At 35.6% G+C, this 17,891-nt stretch overlaps 1 protein-coding gene across 2 annotated transcripts in view; it reads right to left on the reverse strand.

Moving 5' to 3' along the window:
* HTT (huntingtin) overlaps nt 1–17,891 on the reverse strand; it is an 88,210-nt gene that overhangs the window by 42,161 nt on the left and 28,158 nt on the right. For both annotated transcript variants that reach the window (XM_054202107.1, XM_054202106.1), the window contains 20 exons: nt 17,431–17,589; nt 17,244–17,341; nt 15,592–15,731; nt 14,678–14,741; nt 14,177–14,277; nt 12,507–12,653; nt 11,361–11,481; nt 11,062–11,138; nt 9,785–9,936; nt 9,191–9,393; nt 8,240–8,366; nt 7,409–7,536; nt 6,603–6,713; nt 6,006–6,083; nt 5,124–5,347; nt 4,445–4,523; nt 4,147–4,308; nt 3,151–3,206; nt 2,188–2,336; nt 1,384–1,520 (listed from right to left, as the gene is read on the reverse strand). In XM_054202107.1, coding sequence (XP_054058082.1) covers nt 1,384–1,520; nt 2,188–2,336; nt 3,151–3,206; nt 4,147–4,308; nt 4,445–4,523; nt 5,124–5,347; nt 6,006–6,083; nt 6,603–6,713; nt 7,409–7,536; nt 8,240–8,366; nt 9,191–9,393; nt 9,785–9,936; nt 11,062–11,138; nt 11,361–11,481; nt 12,507–12,653; nt 14,177–14,277; nt 14,678–14,741; nt 15,592–15,731; nt 17,244–17,341; nt 17,431–17,589 — 2,513 coding nt within the window. The remainder of the gene's footprint in view (nt 1–1,383; nt 1,521–2,187; nt 2,337–3,150; nt 3,207–4,146; nt 4,309–4,444; nt 4,524–5,123; nt 5,348–6,005; nt 6,084–6,602; nt 6,714–7,408; nt 7,537–8,239; nt 8,367–9,190; nt 9,394–9,784; nt 9,937–11,061; nt 11,139–11,360; nt 11,482–12,506; nt 12,654–14,176; nt 14,278–14,677; nt 14,742–15,591; nt 15,732–17,243; nt 17,342–17,430; nt 17,590–17,891) is intronic.

Consider the following 17,891-nt stretch of genomic DNA (forward strand, 5'->3'; position numbering starts at 1 on the left):
TTAAAAAAAATAAATCAAGTAGTTCAGATTCAGAAATGCAGCCAATTTAAAAAAAAAAAAAAAAAAAGAAAAGAGATCACCAGAGGACTTTCTTCCCAAAAAGCTTTCTCATTAAAGAGGAGCAATTTTGGGATGAATGAACTTGAACTCTGGAGCTCCATGGATAGTAGCTACAATTTTAACAGAAAAAAATTAAAGGTTGCAGCTCTCAGAACCTCTCGAATTACAGGACACCACTTGCAGAACACTGCAGTCAGGGAACAACAGAGTTGCCCAGGGGTTAGCTTATACGTACTGCACCAGCACAACAGGACAGAATAAGAACTAGAAATGGGATGGTGTGGGAGAAGCAGTGCATGGGTGGTCTTTAATAGGTTAAGTGTGTCAGAAGGGGATGTGCTAGCAATTACAGTACCTTATGTAACACAAAGTTATTCACTATTTCACATCATGTGTCTACAGAGTGTCATTTCATATAGTTATATTAGTCATTTAATGATTATAAAACTACAAATTCAAAAGAAAATGTGGATACACAAAATTACCCCAACCTGAACATGCAGTTCTAGCACATTATTTTGACAAGATGTACTGTCTTTTTTTCCAACTATTCTCAGAAAATACATTGCTTATATTAGCATACACTAGAATCGCATTTTCACATGATGAAAGTAAAAGCACATTAAGTTTGTTAAGCACCTGAATAAGCAATAAAATCCCATGTTAATTATGTCACTTCTCTTAAAAATTACTTTTCTGTTTTTCTTTTGAACAAAGTGTATTGAAGAAAGTCATTCTTATACTACTACAAAGCAGAAACATGTTTTCCAAGCCCATGAGGTCTGGGGCAAAGTAGTAAGTGCTAACAACTGTCCAACTAGCGGTTTTGTTACCTTATTCAAATAATTCATATTTTAAAATGTTATTGAAATGCTGCTATTGTACAGCAATACCTAAATCATCTCTATGCAGCATGTTTCCTACTTTTAACCCTGTCCTCTCTTCTACTTTTACCCCCATTCTTTTATGTTTCTTGAGTCACAATTTATTACAAGTCTTCTACTAACCTTCTGTGTAGTCAACCTGCAACACAACCAAGATCGTGATATCCTAACTGGAGTTTTTCAGTGCTTTGTTACGTAGCCTTGACTATAAAAACCCACAGACATGTTATTTGACTTGAAATACTGATTTGTATTGCAGAAGCTTTCCCCTACCCTCCAAAATCTTTGCATACTCTCTATGAAGAAAGATCATACACAGATTCCAGCCATTCAAGTTTTGTATAGAATTTCATTAATGTTGCCTGAAGCATTTTTAGCAGTCAAAGCAAGTTACCGTTTTAAAGACCACAAACGGGAATACCTTGTTGTCCTCTCTTACCTGATGATATTGAATAAGTCTCAGCAACATTGACACTACCACCTCCTTTTGTGTTTCCAACTCTTTTCCAGCATCAGCTTTATTTGCTCCTCTTAACACAAAGAGATCGTGAACAATAGGTTGCAGAGCTGGTATTGCTGCAATGAGATTTGTTTGTTTTAGCATGAGACAAGTCACTCTTGAGCAGTGTTTTCTTAGTCTAATCGTTCAGCTACTCAAAGTAAACTGTACTTTAGTTTAATAAAGATTTTACCCATCCCTAAAAAAACCCACCAAAACTGAAAAAAACCCAAACCAAAACAAAAAAAAAAAAACCCAAACTTGTGATGCCTATCTTTTCACTTCTAGTAGAAAATGTGTATTATGGACACATTTGCCCATTCTCATAGAGCTAAAATTTATGTTTTTATTATGTATTTTTCAGCAGAATCATTGGAAAGTATGAGAGATGCTTCTACTTAAAAGCTGAAAGTGGAGGGAAAGTTAAGGGGACTAAAAATTAAAATCAAAGCCTTTAAAGTATTGCTATGATGTGAACTTATTACCTAATAAAATTTCAAATAAAAGCTTTGTTGCTGTTATGTACAGTGCAAAATATGGGGGTGTAGTGTTAGTAGGGTACAATAAAATTCCCGAAGGAATTAAGTGAGACTTATTTCATGTACTAAAAATTTAAAAGCTAGTGTCTTCCGGAACAATCAGTATGATTACAGTTTTCTATAGCTTAGTATTCAAGACTGGTTTTATTGCTGAACTATCACTAATATTAGTACTGGTTCCTTTTTTTGTTGTTTTTTTAATTACCGTGTGTAACAGCTTTCCTCCCACTGGCCATGATACCATCACACAGCTGAATGATCTTGGGAATTCCGATTATCTGTTTGGAATGATACCGCTCATAAGACAGCAACACCAGGAAAAAAAAGATGTTAGGAATAATTGCTTCAGACTCCCTGAAAACAAAAAACCAAAAGTGTCAAGTTTGAATTGCACAACTCTGTTCACTACAAGTGAATCTTTTTACAGTAAGCTTTGGGTTTTTTTAAGACTGTGTTGTTCTGCTTTCATACAGTATTTCTGTAATTTGTGTGCCCTGTTCTTTACTTCGTTTTTTTTTCCCCAAGGGATTTGTTTCAAGCTTTGATCACGACACAGTTACTAATATTATAACATACCATCTAATGCACATGATACACATTGGAGAATTTATGTAGGAGACCCACAGAGCAAAAAAAACCCACTCATGTCTTCATACAAACTCAAGCGTGAGAAACACTGGAAAAAGCTGACAACAAAAATTCCATTGCATTGCTTATGATCTATTAGGTACTATAGAAAATGTACCAAGTGATCAGAATACAAACAGATTCACACTGAATCCACAACAGGAAGTAGCTCTCACTTCAGTAACTGAATCCTAGCAATGAAATGCTGATTCCTGAGAGCATAGCTGGAGGGGCTGAGGGGTGGTGGTGTGGTGGCGGTATGTCCTAAAGGAATGATTCTACAATAGCAAATGGAGAAACAGCACAACACAGCTCAAGATATTTTTTTTTCCATGCTATTTCCCGATTTCTTCAGACACATGGAACCTAAATAGTCTAAAAGGGCTACCACTGGAGCCAGAGAATGTACAAGCACATTGCCCAGAAGGTAACTCTCCCTTTCTCATACGGCAGAAATAACCAGCAAAACTAATCAGTACATGCTTCACAATAAGACAGTTGTAAACCCACACTGTTCAAAGGATCTTTGCTAATTTCATACCTGAACTGTCCTACTTCAATGTATTCAAACTGCTTTAGCACAAATCCAATAAACACCTGAAGAGAGAATAAAGTGTACAACAGATACAAAGACATTACTTCCCATTTGAAATAATTTTGACAGTTATAAAAGGGTGTGTTTTGGAAGGAGAGAAAGGAAAGAGAGACACTGAAAATCATTTTTATGTATTAGTTCATTCTAATGTTATGAAGCGCTCCCTCTACAGTTACAGAAAATCTTGAGAATCTTGTTGATGTTAGAGCTTATTATGGTTTGTATGAACTTATGCCACATTTTACCTAGTCTATATATTTTTAAGTATAATTTTCTCTCTCACTCCTGTAACACGCGCTATTTGAGGCATTATAGTCAAGAAGTTAAGCATCAACCAAAAATCTAGCTCTAAACCAAGATAAAATCTAAAACATTCATGCACTGAAAAGATTTCTCTGCGCATGAACTTACAGGAAAGTTACATATTACAACTCATACTAGTTTATAAATCAAAAAATACTGTAGTAAACAGAACACTGAAATGTTATGTTACAAATTTACTGCTTATATGGAAAGAGTACTGTATTTGCTTCCCCCAACCATTAAAATCAAATAATGGTTGTCAACCATGACGCTCACTGTCCCTTATATGGAAGTCCATACTCTCAAGATAGATAGAAAGTATTTCTACTTGTAAATAAAGTTTTACTCAACAACACTGACTGCATTGCCCACATCATCTTATTCCTGAATTTGATCTGATAAACAGTTCTGAAATAGTTGTTGCAGAGCTTAGAAAGTAATTTATATGCAATAGGAAAACAGAAATTTGAAGCTCTTTACGGTTGGGGGTGTGTGTGTGTGATTCAGTCTCACCTTCCTTTAAGTCTTTATTTGCATGTATAGTAAATTAATGGATTGTTGCGAGCATTTTGCTGTAAATATTAAGCCTACTGGTGAGATCCCTGTATTAGAAATTTGCAAAAATGGTGAGGTACCAACCTGATCCGAATCCAGAAGACAGTAGTTAACTCGTAGCTGAACCAGTTGAGCAAGCAAGTCTAGAACTTGTCTCTGCAGCTGTACCGATGTTGTTGTAGTATATTGCTTCAATGCTTTTATGACAAGGGGTTCAAATAAACGAATGTGATTGTGAATAGCATTCTGTAATAGAGAGATTTTAAAGTAATCTAATATCTGAACAGGTCTCTGATTCAAAAATCAAATTACATTTTAAAAGGAGGAAAAAAAGTTTTAAATCTAAGGTACAGCTCTTTCAGGAGTACACAGACACAAGTACCTTATCAGCACGATGTTTTGCTGCACTGGTAATGTTAGTTTTCAGCTGTGTAGAAACTTTTTGCAGCACATCAAACCATCTGTTATAAGAAAAAACAAAAATACCCATACACATTACAAAAAATGGAGAGACACACACACTCTCCTCAGATGCATATTGTTTTATCAACGCCAACTTTTCTTTATCTACTTGACTGCTTCAAGAATCTTAGTAAAACAAAAGAGCAATAGAGACAACCTACAGTACACTTAGATCAGATCACACAGATTTGTGGACAACAAACATCTTGTAGAGAAAGAATTTCTGGTCTTTGCTTAGTTATCCTTCTGCCTTTCCTTTAAGGCTACTGACTATTTGCTATACTTAGCAAATTAATGAAATAGTTTTGAATACAAGCATCGAAAACTATTACATTTTAAAAAAAAAAACAAACTAAAAAAGTGATATCCATTTTAATGATTTAGCTTTGATTTGGAAAACACGTTAATGATATTAATATAGTGTTGCATTCAGGATCTCACTATCAAGACAAATTACTCTGTTTAAGTCTACAAGAAAAAAATAATACACAATACTGTAACTTTAAGTTACTTAGCTCCCCTGTGATACCTGCATTTATGAAAAACAATAAAAAGATTCTAATTCTCGTTAACATTATATCATAAGGGAGGAAAGTTACCCTGAAGCATCGTGTTCCTGCTCAGCCTGGACCATGTTCCTTAGACTAGCATCAGCAAGGGCCTGTGTAAAGTGTGTGTATGGTGCCATGAAGCAATAATGATAGAGACCAGGTCTCAAACTGGAAGAACCTAAACGTTGAGCTTTGCCTTGAGCCTTGTTGGGGTTTGAAGACAAGCCATCGTACTGAGAAGCCAGATTTGTCCCAAACAATGTTTTCAATAACTAGAGAAGAAAATTGGAAGGAAAAAAAAAAAGTTAAAGTTTCAGGAAAAAAAAATCTTGAGTCCTCATCCTCCTAAAGGACTGAAGAGGAAAGGTCAAAGTGCAAACTGTGGATCATGTAGTCAAATACAAGAAAACAGAAAAAACTGGAAAAAAGAAACAAACCAGACCTCACCCAAAAAAACATGGTTGTTTTTGCAACTGAAGCTATTTTCATTTGACAACTCAAACAGTCTACTAAAGCTCGCCTCCCACCAAAATTAAACTTTGATGTCTTGAACCCAAACGTTTAACTGGAAACCTGCAAGAAATCCATCAGTAACACAGTTGTTTGCTTTCCAGGTTTTTGATGTAGTTAAATGGCTACAGAACACATTTGGGAAGGTAGGAAAAGAATTTGTTTTCTGAGCATTAGCTAAAATAGTTCTTTGAATTGAAAGCAGTTCAAGAAGAAACCGTACTATTCAGATGGTATCAAGTTTCAGAACAAGTCATGAAAATTACAGAAAACATGCTCTGCTTTCTCCACCTGGGCTACAGTTTCCTCACACCGCTTCTCCTAAAAGAATGGCCAGTCTTAGTATCCAACTGATAACCACAGGATATCAGGAACAACCTTCCCAACCTTCCCGTAACATACAAAAATTTATCTCCTTACCTGCTGTACACAAACTGTTGCCATTGTTGGTTCTCTGCTGAAACATGATTTTAGGTATCCCAAAATTTCTTCTACACACTAGAAAAACAGAAAATCAAGTGCACCTAATTGCATTCACCTTCATTATATAGAGCATTACTATGAAAACTGGACAATAACACGTCGTAGAAGTATGTAAAGAAATAAAACTGCAAGATCTGCCTCCTAGTCTTAAAATACCACAATGCCTAATACATAGTTAAGGAGAAAAAAGACACAGGAGAAGGAGAGCAGTAAGCCTTCTAACATTTTAACACAAGTATATTTAAACATATTAATATAGTAAAAATGACTGAATGCAAACCATTTTGACAGAACGAAAAATCTCCACATGAAAATTAAACAGTAAAAAAATTACTCCAGTTTTCAACAGCAGCAATTTAACCTGGAAACTCTGCTCTGGCACTTTACCCAACATTGTGGCAGCAGAACGCTTCTAAGACTACTGTCTGTCTCAACAGTACCAACTTTAAAATCAATGATATGTGCTTTTTCCCACTAAGAACTACAGATATTGGACAACTTTACTACAAAAGAAAAAACACACAAATCTTATACCTTTCCAATGTCTTGAAGTGTAGCAAATTCCAAGATTTGAGACAGAACATCTAAGGCAGACCGTAAGAAACTTCCAAACTTTTCATTGCTGTTCTGGAGATCCAAAGTAACCTGGTCCCAAAAAGTAAAACCACAGTTTTTCTTAACAAGTACTTGACACGGAGATAAAAATTACAGAAAGAATTGGGTACTGACACAAAACGATCTTTTGCCTAAAATTTCAGCATAGTTCAATCAGCACCACTGACAGCTTAGACTCCCTTATGAATTGCTGGAAAGGTAGGACTTCATTTTGACTAAGAAAGGGAACTTCTAGCTTGAGGAAGTTACAGCATCCAGGAAGGCCTAGGTTGTTCACAAGTAATGGATAAGGGATAATGTGTTTCTCAGAAACACGATAGATGTAATAAGAATACAACCACTGAAGCATACAAATCAGACAACCAAGCCCCTAGGGAATGCATCTTCTATTACCTGAACCAATGAGGAAAAAGCTTACCCATCCTGGAATAAACTGCAGAGCGAACAGGTATTGGGATCTCTTCGGCATTGCCAAGCCAGTGAAGGGTCATTTGGTACCAACATTAGTGACAGCAGAGAAACAAGCAATAGTGTGACAAAACCTATCAGGGCTTTTTGTTTGCTTGTTTTTTGTTTTTATTGGTAGTGATTTTTTTTTTTTAGCGGATAAACTGTTTACACAGGCAAACAAGTGAGTCTCGATACAAGCAGAGCCATGCTTAAAAGAAACACAAAGTTGGTTACCCCACCACATTCTAATTCAACCAAATGATATCATGCAGTACCTTATAATTAGCATGGGTTGCTTTCAAGACATCATATAACTTCAGATATGACGGAAGATGGTAAAAGCTTCCTACTGAAGATGATTTACTTGTTGGAGCAGGCCCAGTGGAATCAGTTTGCCTAGTAGCTTAAAAATATATCATAGATTAGAACAACATAATTCGTCTAGGGTGCTCACGACATGTATACTCAACATAATTTCCCATATCTTAATTATAAGACAGCATGATTTTTTCAATCTGCATGCGTATTTTAAACTGCAAAAACACACGCTGTATAACTAGAAAATGAACTAGCATACTAAGAAACTAGCCCTCTGAGATAAGAGAAATTAACCTCAAGGACTTATTATTGAAGTGCAAGTACAATTTACAAAACAGTATTAACACCCATTTCCTTCATTCATTACTAAGAAAAAAAGAAGTTTTCAAGATTCAGAATCTTGTTTCCAAGAGCAATGTAAGCCGCTCCTACCAAAAGTTGGAAAGCAACTTTCAAACTTCTTTTAAGTAAAATACATGCAAAAATTACTTCTTAATTGTAGCCAATAGCTGAGTAGATTCAGAAAAACAGTGACGAAAAGAATTCAGAAGCACCTTGCTTCTGAAAAGTACAATTAATTTTCATAAAAAACAAAACAGTAAAGAAGCGCCCACCCACAGCTGCCTTTCCTGCAATGCAGCACTGAAAAGAACTGACAGTAGGTCTGCCAGCTGTTTGAATTAAAACTTCAAAAACCAACTACTCAGATTTATTTCTTCTCTGTGTGCCATAACCATACTTAGGTGGGGATGGTAGGTGGGAGAGTTAATAGGAGTAAATGTGCTTACCTGGACTCGTTTCACCACCCTTTTTAGGGCTCATTGGCACAGACGCCTGTTCGACAGATTCCCTCTCTTTCCCCTTCCTCCGAATTGGACTAAGAGAAGGTGGGTTTGTGAGAGAAGGTAACGCTGCCTGGAAATTAAAAGAAGCTTTATTAATTTGTATGCACAAGTATCTTTTCTTTTACACAAATACAAGCATATTCACCTTTTGTTTAAATTCCCCTTTATTTGACCTGTCAGTTAAATTTAAATGTCTCAACTCTCAGGTTTAGGACATGAATTTCCCGAGTGAAACGGAAGAAGCTTAATATGTTCCCTACTTTCTTCTCGACTTCAGCATAAGCCAATGACATGGAATTAGTGCTCAAACTAAAATTTGTTTTGATTCTAGTCAAAGGAGTGTCAAAAAATATTTTCACTATTTTAAAACAAGAAGAAATCACTAATCCTAATAACATTGCCTTACAGTCACTAAAAAACACTAAATGTAGTTGTCTCAAAATAAAACCCCAAACCCCAAAGTACCTCACACAAGTTGCTTCAGAAGTCAAAATATTCTGGATATTCAAAAGATAGAAGAGTTATTTTTAAGCACCAAAAGGAGCTCAGTGCATCACAGCCAGCCAACCAACACAAAAGTCAACAGATGTTTGCCAGAACATGCAAGCCAATACTCCATTTACTGTATTCACTCACCACTGAATTAATGTTTCAAGTGGAGTCATCAGGAGTAAAAGGTTCAAAATTTAAGGTAATATTACAAACGCTGCAGAACTAAACAAAAGCCTGTTATATGGAATAATACATGTGGTTTTTTCATGTTACTTGCATTCCTACATATAGTAGAGTCACATTATCAAAGTATAAGATATTTACCTGTATCAACTCTGATATATGGACCCTTGAAGAGGTCTGCATCACAACAGTATTTAAGTCACACAATTTTATACATACCTTTACTGCTGGGCCAGGAGCAACATCATCCATTACATGTGCACAAATATTAATGACCTTCAGCAGATGAGAAAAGAGCTGTTCTACTAAAGTAACAAGAGTTCGATCTGCCAGAGCCGGCCAGGGTTCCTCCTGCTTTGCGGCACCTTGATTTGAATCTTCTTCAGCACTCCAGGGATTCTTTAAGCACTTGGGAGCACTTGCTGCAATAGGAATCACATTATTTAAAGAAAAAGAAGATAAAAACTTGGAAATAAGTATCAGAAAATTTTAGAAGCATATAATTTCTATGAGCAGAAATTCAAATAGGGAAAAGTGAGCCTATATTTTCAAAACCAGCATTAATGTTAATTCTTTGTACCCAGCCTGTAGTAGGCACACTGCACATTTCCTTTGGGAACTGGAGGAAATTAACAACTTGGAAGCAGTATCTTTTAAAACTTTTCAAAATCTTCTCCTGAGTGCAAGAAGTTCCTTTATTTCTTCTGCTCAATCTTGCAAGTATTTTGTTGCATGCAATCAGAATAGGGTGAGATACAAGCCTTCTGATGCTAATGGTAACAGGACAATCCTACTTTTCTTGCTCTGCCCTACCTGCAAGCAAGTTTCCAGTCAAAATCAAAGCATCCTGATGCGCAGAGAGGTCCAGTGGGAACCATGCTGATGAAAGGAGAGACAGGACCATGCCGGCCATTCCAATGGTGCAGCCTTTCTGAGCTTCATCTGAAGGACTTGGCTGGGAAACACTAGAAGTTTAATTTTGGAATGTCATGACTTTTTTTACCCCCTTTTGGTAAGTTTACAGTCTTAAGAAATCTAACAGTTAAGTAGACTGCTAATCTAAAAAAAAGCAGCACTACAGAAATACACATTTAACACTCAAGTAGGACTTTAAACATTTGCAGCTGAGACCTGGCAATACTTTGTATTCTTGAACAGCTGTAACTTTTTTTTTTTTTAAATGGCAAATATCAAAGCTGCTAGTGACATCTACTGATACACTGAAGAATTCTGTATTTAATTGATAACCAGTATCATCCTGAACTATCTCTAGCGAAAAGTCTTGTGCACATATGCAAGGTAGGGGTGGGAGACATAAGCTGTGTTATTGCAATAGAGTCTCAGGATATGAGAAGAGTAAAATAAAAGTAGAGAAAGAACGACAGCAATGAAGAAAATCAACACAAATGATGTTAAACCTATTTAAAAACCAAACAGCTCTACATGTGCACATCTTCAGTAGCTAGTTTTACAGCTCACATGGCACAGCACATTGATAATCTGAGGCAAGATCAAAGATTTAGAGTTGCCAACCAGTAATTTGGGGTTATCATATAGTACTTACAAAACACTTAAGCATTACAGATACCGCATTTCTTGTTCCCATTCAGTGTGCCAAATGAGAGCAATTTAAATGCACCTGACACTTCTATAGTTATAAAAGCAATTATAAACCAGCTTCCTTTACCTGCTGTTTTTCAACATAAACATGAGATCAAGGTGAAAAAGATGATGTTCTTATTTTAAAGAGATACTACAAGACGCAAAATCCTGACGATAAACATTCTTTCAAAAGCATGAAAAAATTTTCTTCTATTGCTTATTTTGATAAGTTTACCATATGTATCTTTCTATTACAGCAATTGCAGTCAATCCCTGTGATATACACTGTGGTTCCAGAGATGACAAAGTACTGACACTTAACACTGTGACAATCTGATCTTACACTCTTCTGTATAAAGTTCTTAAATAAGTGCTAAGATAAGCTTAGCAGTATATATCTAAACCAGGACTTCTGATACCTAAGTAAGTGTAATTCTGTTTCACAAACACGACTTCCAGAATCTTGAATAACAGATGAGGGGACATACCCACAGTGCCACCCCATGCTCCAGATGCAGACTGGAAATGTTGTGGAGAGAAGACACAAAGCTTCACAGCAGCCAAACTGAAAACGTTAACACCAATAACTGCATCAGTTTCATTACTGGAAGAGTTAGCAACAACAACAAAGTATCTTAAGAGTTAGAATTACATATATTACTATTACCATTGACACAGTACCAAAGCTGTAAATACCAATACAGACAGGAAATAATTAAAAACAAAAAAAGCAAGCAAAAAAAGAGAACAGAAAAAGTCAGCCACTATAGTAACTAAGAAAACTCACCGTAAGTGCTCTTGTAGTGGATATTGTCAAAGCATGGGAAATTGCTGCAATAACCCTTGAGAGATTGTTTTCCATAGTGACATCTGTTGGACTTTGCAGCATGTTGTAACCTCTGTATGTTCTGAAATAAAAACATTTATTCCACTAAAACATGTATTTAAAAAAAGAAACACCTCAAAAAATTATTATGGCTTAAATTACTATTATGTATTTATAGGCTGCTGATTAAATACAAAATTGGAGAATACTCTAAATACCACCTTTTTATATTTTAGTATTTTTGCTTCTGTACTAGCAAAAGCAATTTACTTTTTAAATCAAATTTCTTTGTTAGCAAACAGAAACAGTAGATCAACTCTCAATACCTAACAAGGTGCTTTAGAAATCACCACCTACTTAGCATTAGTCTTTGCTTTTGCTCAAATCCATCTAACATTTTTGCATGTTCACAGACTGTGGATTATTGCTGTAGAAAAATAACTATTTTGTATTTGAAATAACAATGTCCACAAAGTTCTATTGTTTCCATACTACAGTATATAAATCTTGACTGACACAATGAAGTTTGCATATGGAAACATGGTACATAATTAGAAACTTGTATGACAAATTGACAGAGGCAAAGAGGCATAATAAACATATACAACTCATACTGTCTGTAAGACAAGATACGTAAACAGAAGAGTTTAGGAAAGTATAGTTGGCAGCAAAAATACAGCAACAAGTTCACACTATCAAAAGAAGGCTGCAGTACAGGCTTCTGCAACCACCATCATTAGTGGTGAAGAGTTAGAATCCTGATCAACAAGAATGTATACACATGATTAACTTGCAAAGCTGTGCACGCTTGTGCAATTTAATGGACAAATAGGGTAACCTCACAACGAAGAGAAGATAAAGTTTATCACAGAACAATGACCCCCTACAATCAACGTGTGAGCACATCACTAGTAATTCACACACCAGTTTGTCTTTTAAACACGAGACTGTTACTGTGGAGCCTAAAACTACCACAGATGTTCCTACAGACCGGAAAAAAGAATTCCTACGTGCATGGATTTGCAGGATTTACATACGATTCTAGGCATTATGAATTGAAATTTGGGTCCACGTTCTTTTTAAAGCAAGACAAGTCACATAACATACCTGGTGATAGTGCTCACCGCAAAGTGAGATGGAGGCTGTGTTTCATGCATTAGTAGTTTCAGGTAGACACTGCTTTGGTCTCTTGCTACTGCCACAACTGGATCAGCCTGTCCTTGATCACAGTTATAAAACAGCTTTGGAACAAGCCTTAATGGTAATTATCAAAAAGAAAGAGTATTATTTGGAAACTATTTAATACACAATATAAAGTATATTTAAAATACATTTAATATACAATTCAGAAAGCTGCATATACTAATTAAACATGAAATTGTAAATAAAAACTGTTACTAAAACTCGTATTGTTAAGCTGAATTCATCTTTATAAAACTGCTTTTCATTATAATCAAGGAGCTTAAATCAGGACAAAGGAACTGCTCTATACACATGGTAGTGTAAAAAAAAAAAATTTTTTTTTCATATAGATACCTACCTATACACACTACAATGACCACTTCGCTAGAGAATATTTCTCCTTCAGCATTCCCCTATCTCCACAGATATTTTCCCCATGGCTATCTACATCAACTGAAAACTAATTTCTACCTAAAAAGGACAACCTTTCACCATCTGATTTCTATGCAGCAAAACTTAAACGTACAATAAGATCCAGTCTTCTTGACCAACAACATTTTCAACTTAAACAACAGTGAAAAACTGCAGTACACATTTTTTATAAGTTCACTGACAGTACTTCCAATGAATGCCCATACTGGATGTTTCAAGGGGCTTCTACAAACTTGCAGAAGATTTCTTGGACAGTTACGTCTTTTCCAACCATAATACACAGGCTGTGACTAAATCAACACGAAGATACAGAAAAACTCCAACTTCTTACCCCTCAGTTAACAAAATAACTCCATTTCAAAATCAAGTCCCTGAATAAAAGCAACAAATACTAACTGTGATGCAACAGATAAAGATTTCTCTGCTGAGCTGTTTCTGCAATACAAATGCATTTAAGTGGCAAATTTTTTAAGGGTGCATTATCTGTTATTTGTTATTAGGAATAGACAGCAATTAATAGTCTGAAAGACTAGGAGAGAGACTCCTCTGACAGCAAAATATTCCAATAATTCAGTATTAGATGCTCACAGCTTCTTTAAACATAAAACATAAATCCTTGAATTCCAATAAGTAAAATACCAACTAATCCTTAACTGTTTGCTGTGTCTATCTGGAAAGCAATTGTAACTGTAGTAGTTCACAGCAAACAGCTGCTTTTTAAATAAGGTTAGTTACATTACTATAACCAGCGAGCATGAAAGTTTTAAGATACACTACTTATAACCGTGTGGAAACTACAATGTTTGAGAGTTAGGACAACTCAGTACAACTGCAACATTTTAAGTCCATCTACTACTGTCAGAATACTGAACAAATCACTTCAGCATGCAGAAAACTAACTTGAGGAAGTTGAAACTGAAAGTGACCATCAGAATTTAATACAGTTAAGTATAAATGTAATGCTAATAAAGAGCAAAGCACAATTGCTTGATGATTCAGAATGATGCATGCAGGTACCACAAAGCTGCATTTGTCTCCCATCCCTCATTTAAACAAAAATACAAAAAAAACACTAAGGGATTATTTTAATTATAGGTACACATTAACACATCAATACCTAAACTCCTTTTTTTTTTCAGAAAATAAAAAAACCACATATATACCTCACTAATGAAGCTGCAGCTACATGTCTTACTCTTGGATCCTCATCTCCAAGCAGGCATATTACAACATCATTAAGCACTCTCTCCTGAAGTTTTAGTAGCTAGAAAATAAGTTATCACGGTAAAGTTCATTGAACATTTTCATCATTTGACCAGATTGTTAAAAGATGGTTAACAAGTGAGATTTCATCTGTCATACAAGTCTGTAAGACAATCTTTTCCTTAACATTGCCAAATACGCTATTTAAACACATGCCAAAATTTTTTTAAAGTCAAAAAAGAACAACAAGAACTACACACAGCCCCCAGAGAACACTAAGACACTTGAATCTCAGAAGTGAAGTATCTTGCCAATTATAACAAGTCTCAGAACATGAGCCTACTTACACAAAACATGCTTACAACAATGACCAGTGTTGACAGAACTTAAACATGAAGCTCCAACATTGCACTGGTATCTTAATCCAGAAACACAATATACTGATTGAGTAATTTACTTACACCAGTATAATGATGAACACCTCTGTGCAAGCTATAAGTTCTTCCTTCCAAGAAGCTTACTAGCCTATGGTAAAATAGAATTTAGAGTACATTACTTAACATTAAAGGTTATTTCTCCTTTTAGTGCTCTGAGGGTTCTTTTTGTTTCTTTATTTTTTTAAAAAACACCACTGCAGGGAAAATGTAAGAAGTAAACATGCTTTTGGGGCTACCTTTAGAATAGGTAAGCAATTTGCTAAACTACTATCTGGCTAGCGTTAACAGAAGAATTACTTTTCTTTAGTTAAAAAACATTATTTACACATTGCAATTATAATTGTGGGTTTTTTTCCCCATGTATGTAGAAATCAGACTGTTTTGAAACAGATGGTAGCAAACTCCAAATACCACTATTCAGAAACAGTCCAATTTTGTATGACTAAGGATAACTTGAAGAATTTTCACATAAACACCTTTTGTCTTTCAGCTTAGAAGAACATGTAGAGAATGAGGGAATGCAAGAAGAGGAAGGAAAGTCATGTTCATTTCAGTGTAACAGAAACTGAGCAACAGAAGAGAGCTGACAATAACAGAGAACAAGTCGGGGACTTTTTCTTGAAAAACCAAACACAACTGGACATGAAATCCAAGTTAGTTTCCAGATATCTCTGATCACATATTTACAAAAGACTTAATAAAACAGACCACTGAACTAGAAACGCATAAACAGGGTTACTAGGACTGGGCTCGGTAGTGAAGTCAATTGTAACTTGAGAAAGGAATTCATACATTCCTTATATGAATGATTGGTCTGAATTAGTTTTACAAAACTCATTAATGTTTCAAAAGAAACTGCTCCATTTTAGTTTCAGTTTCCTATACATAATATCTTTGCACTGCAGCCACAACACCCATGGAAAAACATAAACGCTTACCGAAAATCTACCTCTGCAAGTGTCTCCAGAAGTTCTGTCCTTACTAGCCAATATGAGCTATTCTTCAGCGTAAGGAGGTCAACAATTAATTGTAAACCTAGTTCACTGTAACTGCTACTACATAAGCTCATGATGCAATGCTGCAAAGAAAAAAAACACTTTCAGTTATATTACAGAAGAGGTTCTCTGAATCAAAGTATCTAAGTGATCATAAAAATGTTTTATTTTGAATACCGAAAAAAGTTATTGCTTAAGAGCTAGAAGAAAGTACCAGAGTTAGGTACTTTGGAAGGCTAGGACATTAGCTCCATGTGAACTGCTGAAACCTGCTGCTGAATTTAAGATCAGAAGACAATCCTCCAAAGAGTAAGGTCCGAAATTCAGAGTTAAACACCACAAGCACTATATTCTTACCTTTCAAAAATCAGTCTCTCCTAATTTCCACAGGGTATTTTCAGACACCTGGTCTAATTTCCAGGTTTTTTTGAAAAAAGTCATATCTCCTCATTTTAATGACTATTCAACTATATGCAGAATGTGTGACCTTTGGAAAGAGTTATAGAACTCTACATTTCTGCGTCTTACTTAACTACATGAAAATGTACTTTCTTGTTCAGGGACTAACAACCCAAAATGCTTTTGAACATTTCTGCCAAAAAGGATGAAGTCAGGCTACATTACATACTATACATACTAAGAGAAAGAAAAAGTCAAAATTGACTAGTACAAGTTGCCTGAACAATTCTAGTGAAGTCTTCTAAAAAGCCATAATCGTAAGTGTAATCATACACAAAACCACTATATACAAAGAATAAGATCATGGAACAGAAGGTTAAAAGTAGCATCATTTAACTAACGGGATTTCCTTCCCTCAGCTGCATCACAGACACCTCCCTCTTAGCACATGAAATCATACTTTCCATACATTAACTATCTGTGCTTTACTGAAAGCTACGCTTTGCCTCACTGACCCATACCCTGTGCCTCTCCCCGATGAATTAATTTCTCTTGGCCTCCAATTTGTCCCTGTCCTATTTTTCTGAAAATTCCTCAAGGAAAAGCTCACTCCTTTACCTCTCTGCTTTTTTCACAGAACACCTTCCGTAAGTTTTATTACAGAAATAAAAACTCACATGCTCTAAGTTCCATTCACAAATTCAGCTATCATCTCTATTTTAACAATTGCCTCATGGATCTTCCACCCAGTTTGAAACACACACTTTCCTGAGACTTTCCTAACTTTTAGAAATTATTATTTCAGAAAATAATCACCATTTTACTTGTCATTTCTCACATTTGCTCTTCAAATACAGGCTACAACCAGGCGTTACATGTTCACACTAGATATCCTTTCTATCTAACGCACCCATCCTATTGTTGGGTAATGTAACATTACAGCTCATACCAGTACATTTATGACTGGAAATACCATGATCACATTATACTGCTATGTGATCTAATCAACGTAATTATTTTCCAGCTGTTTGTTCCTCCATTTCTGTGCCTGAGTCCATGTTTTCTACAATAAAATTCTCGGGGAAGTAGTAATTTTCTTGCTCCATGTTTATAGACCTGAGCATAGCAGGATCCTAGCCAATGAATAATACTCCCGTGATCTGCAGTGGTGCAAACAAATTAGTACTTCTGCTTACCCTCACAGCTGTACAAGCCAGTTTGCATGTAACAGAGGACTCATCTTTCAGCGTTTTCTGTAGCAGAGGTATGCAGTCTACCAAGGAAAAGAGATTTCCTAACAAAAAAAATAATTTAGAGCAATGAAACAAGAGAAAATTTTGGTTACATAAAAAAAAAAAAGACACCCTTAAAAGAAATTGTTACCTGTTGAGCTTCTGACATATATTAGCCATTTTTCCACATCAAAGCGGGATTTAATTAGAATGGAGTTGACAATTGTTCCACACAGAATGGCAGTAGCTCCTCTAATCTGGGGATCTCCATGGTCAATGTAGTTCAGAATATCCGATACATACTGCTCCTCTAAGAAAATAAGTTACAACTACTTTATTTTAAAAATACTAGTCTTGGACTTAACTGATCCCTAAAAATGTTTCAGTGGAGGTACCAATTATTGTACCATCAATGTCAGCATATTCACAATACACCCGCCTTAGTTCTACCTTTCAGAGATCCCTTGCACGTAATCTATAGATCATTCACACCATCCAGAGCAATGATCACATAAAAACACTAGTGATTTATTTCAATTGTACACAAATTGCTCTGTGGAAATCTAAGAAGAGTTTTGGTCAACACTCCACCTCTGCCACTATCAGTATCAA

Source organism: Rissa tridactyla, chromosome 5 (assembly GCF_028500815.1).
Source record: "Rissa tridactyla isolate bRisTri1 chromosome 5, bRisTri1.patW.cur.20221130, whole genome shotgun sequence".
NCBI classification, from domain to species: Eukaryota; Metazoa; Chordata; class Aves; order Charadriiformes; family Laridae; genus Rissa; species Rissa tridactyla.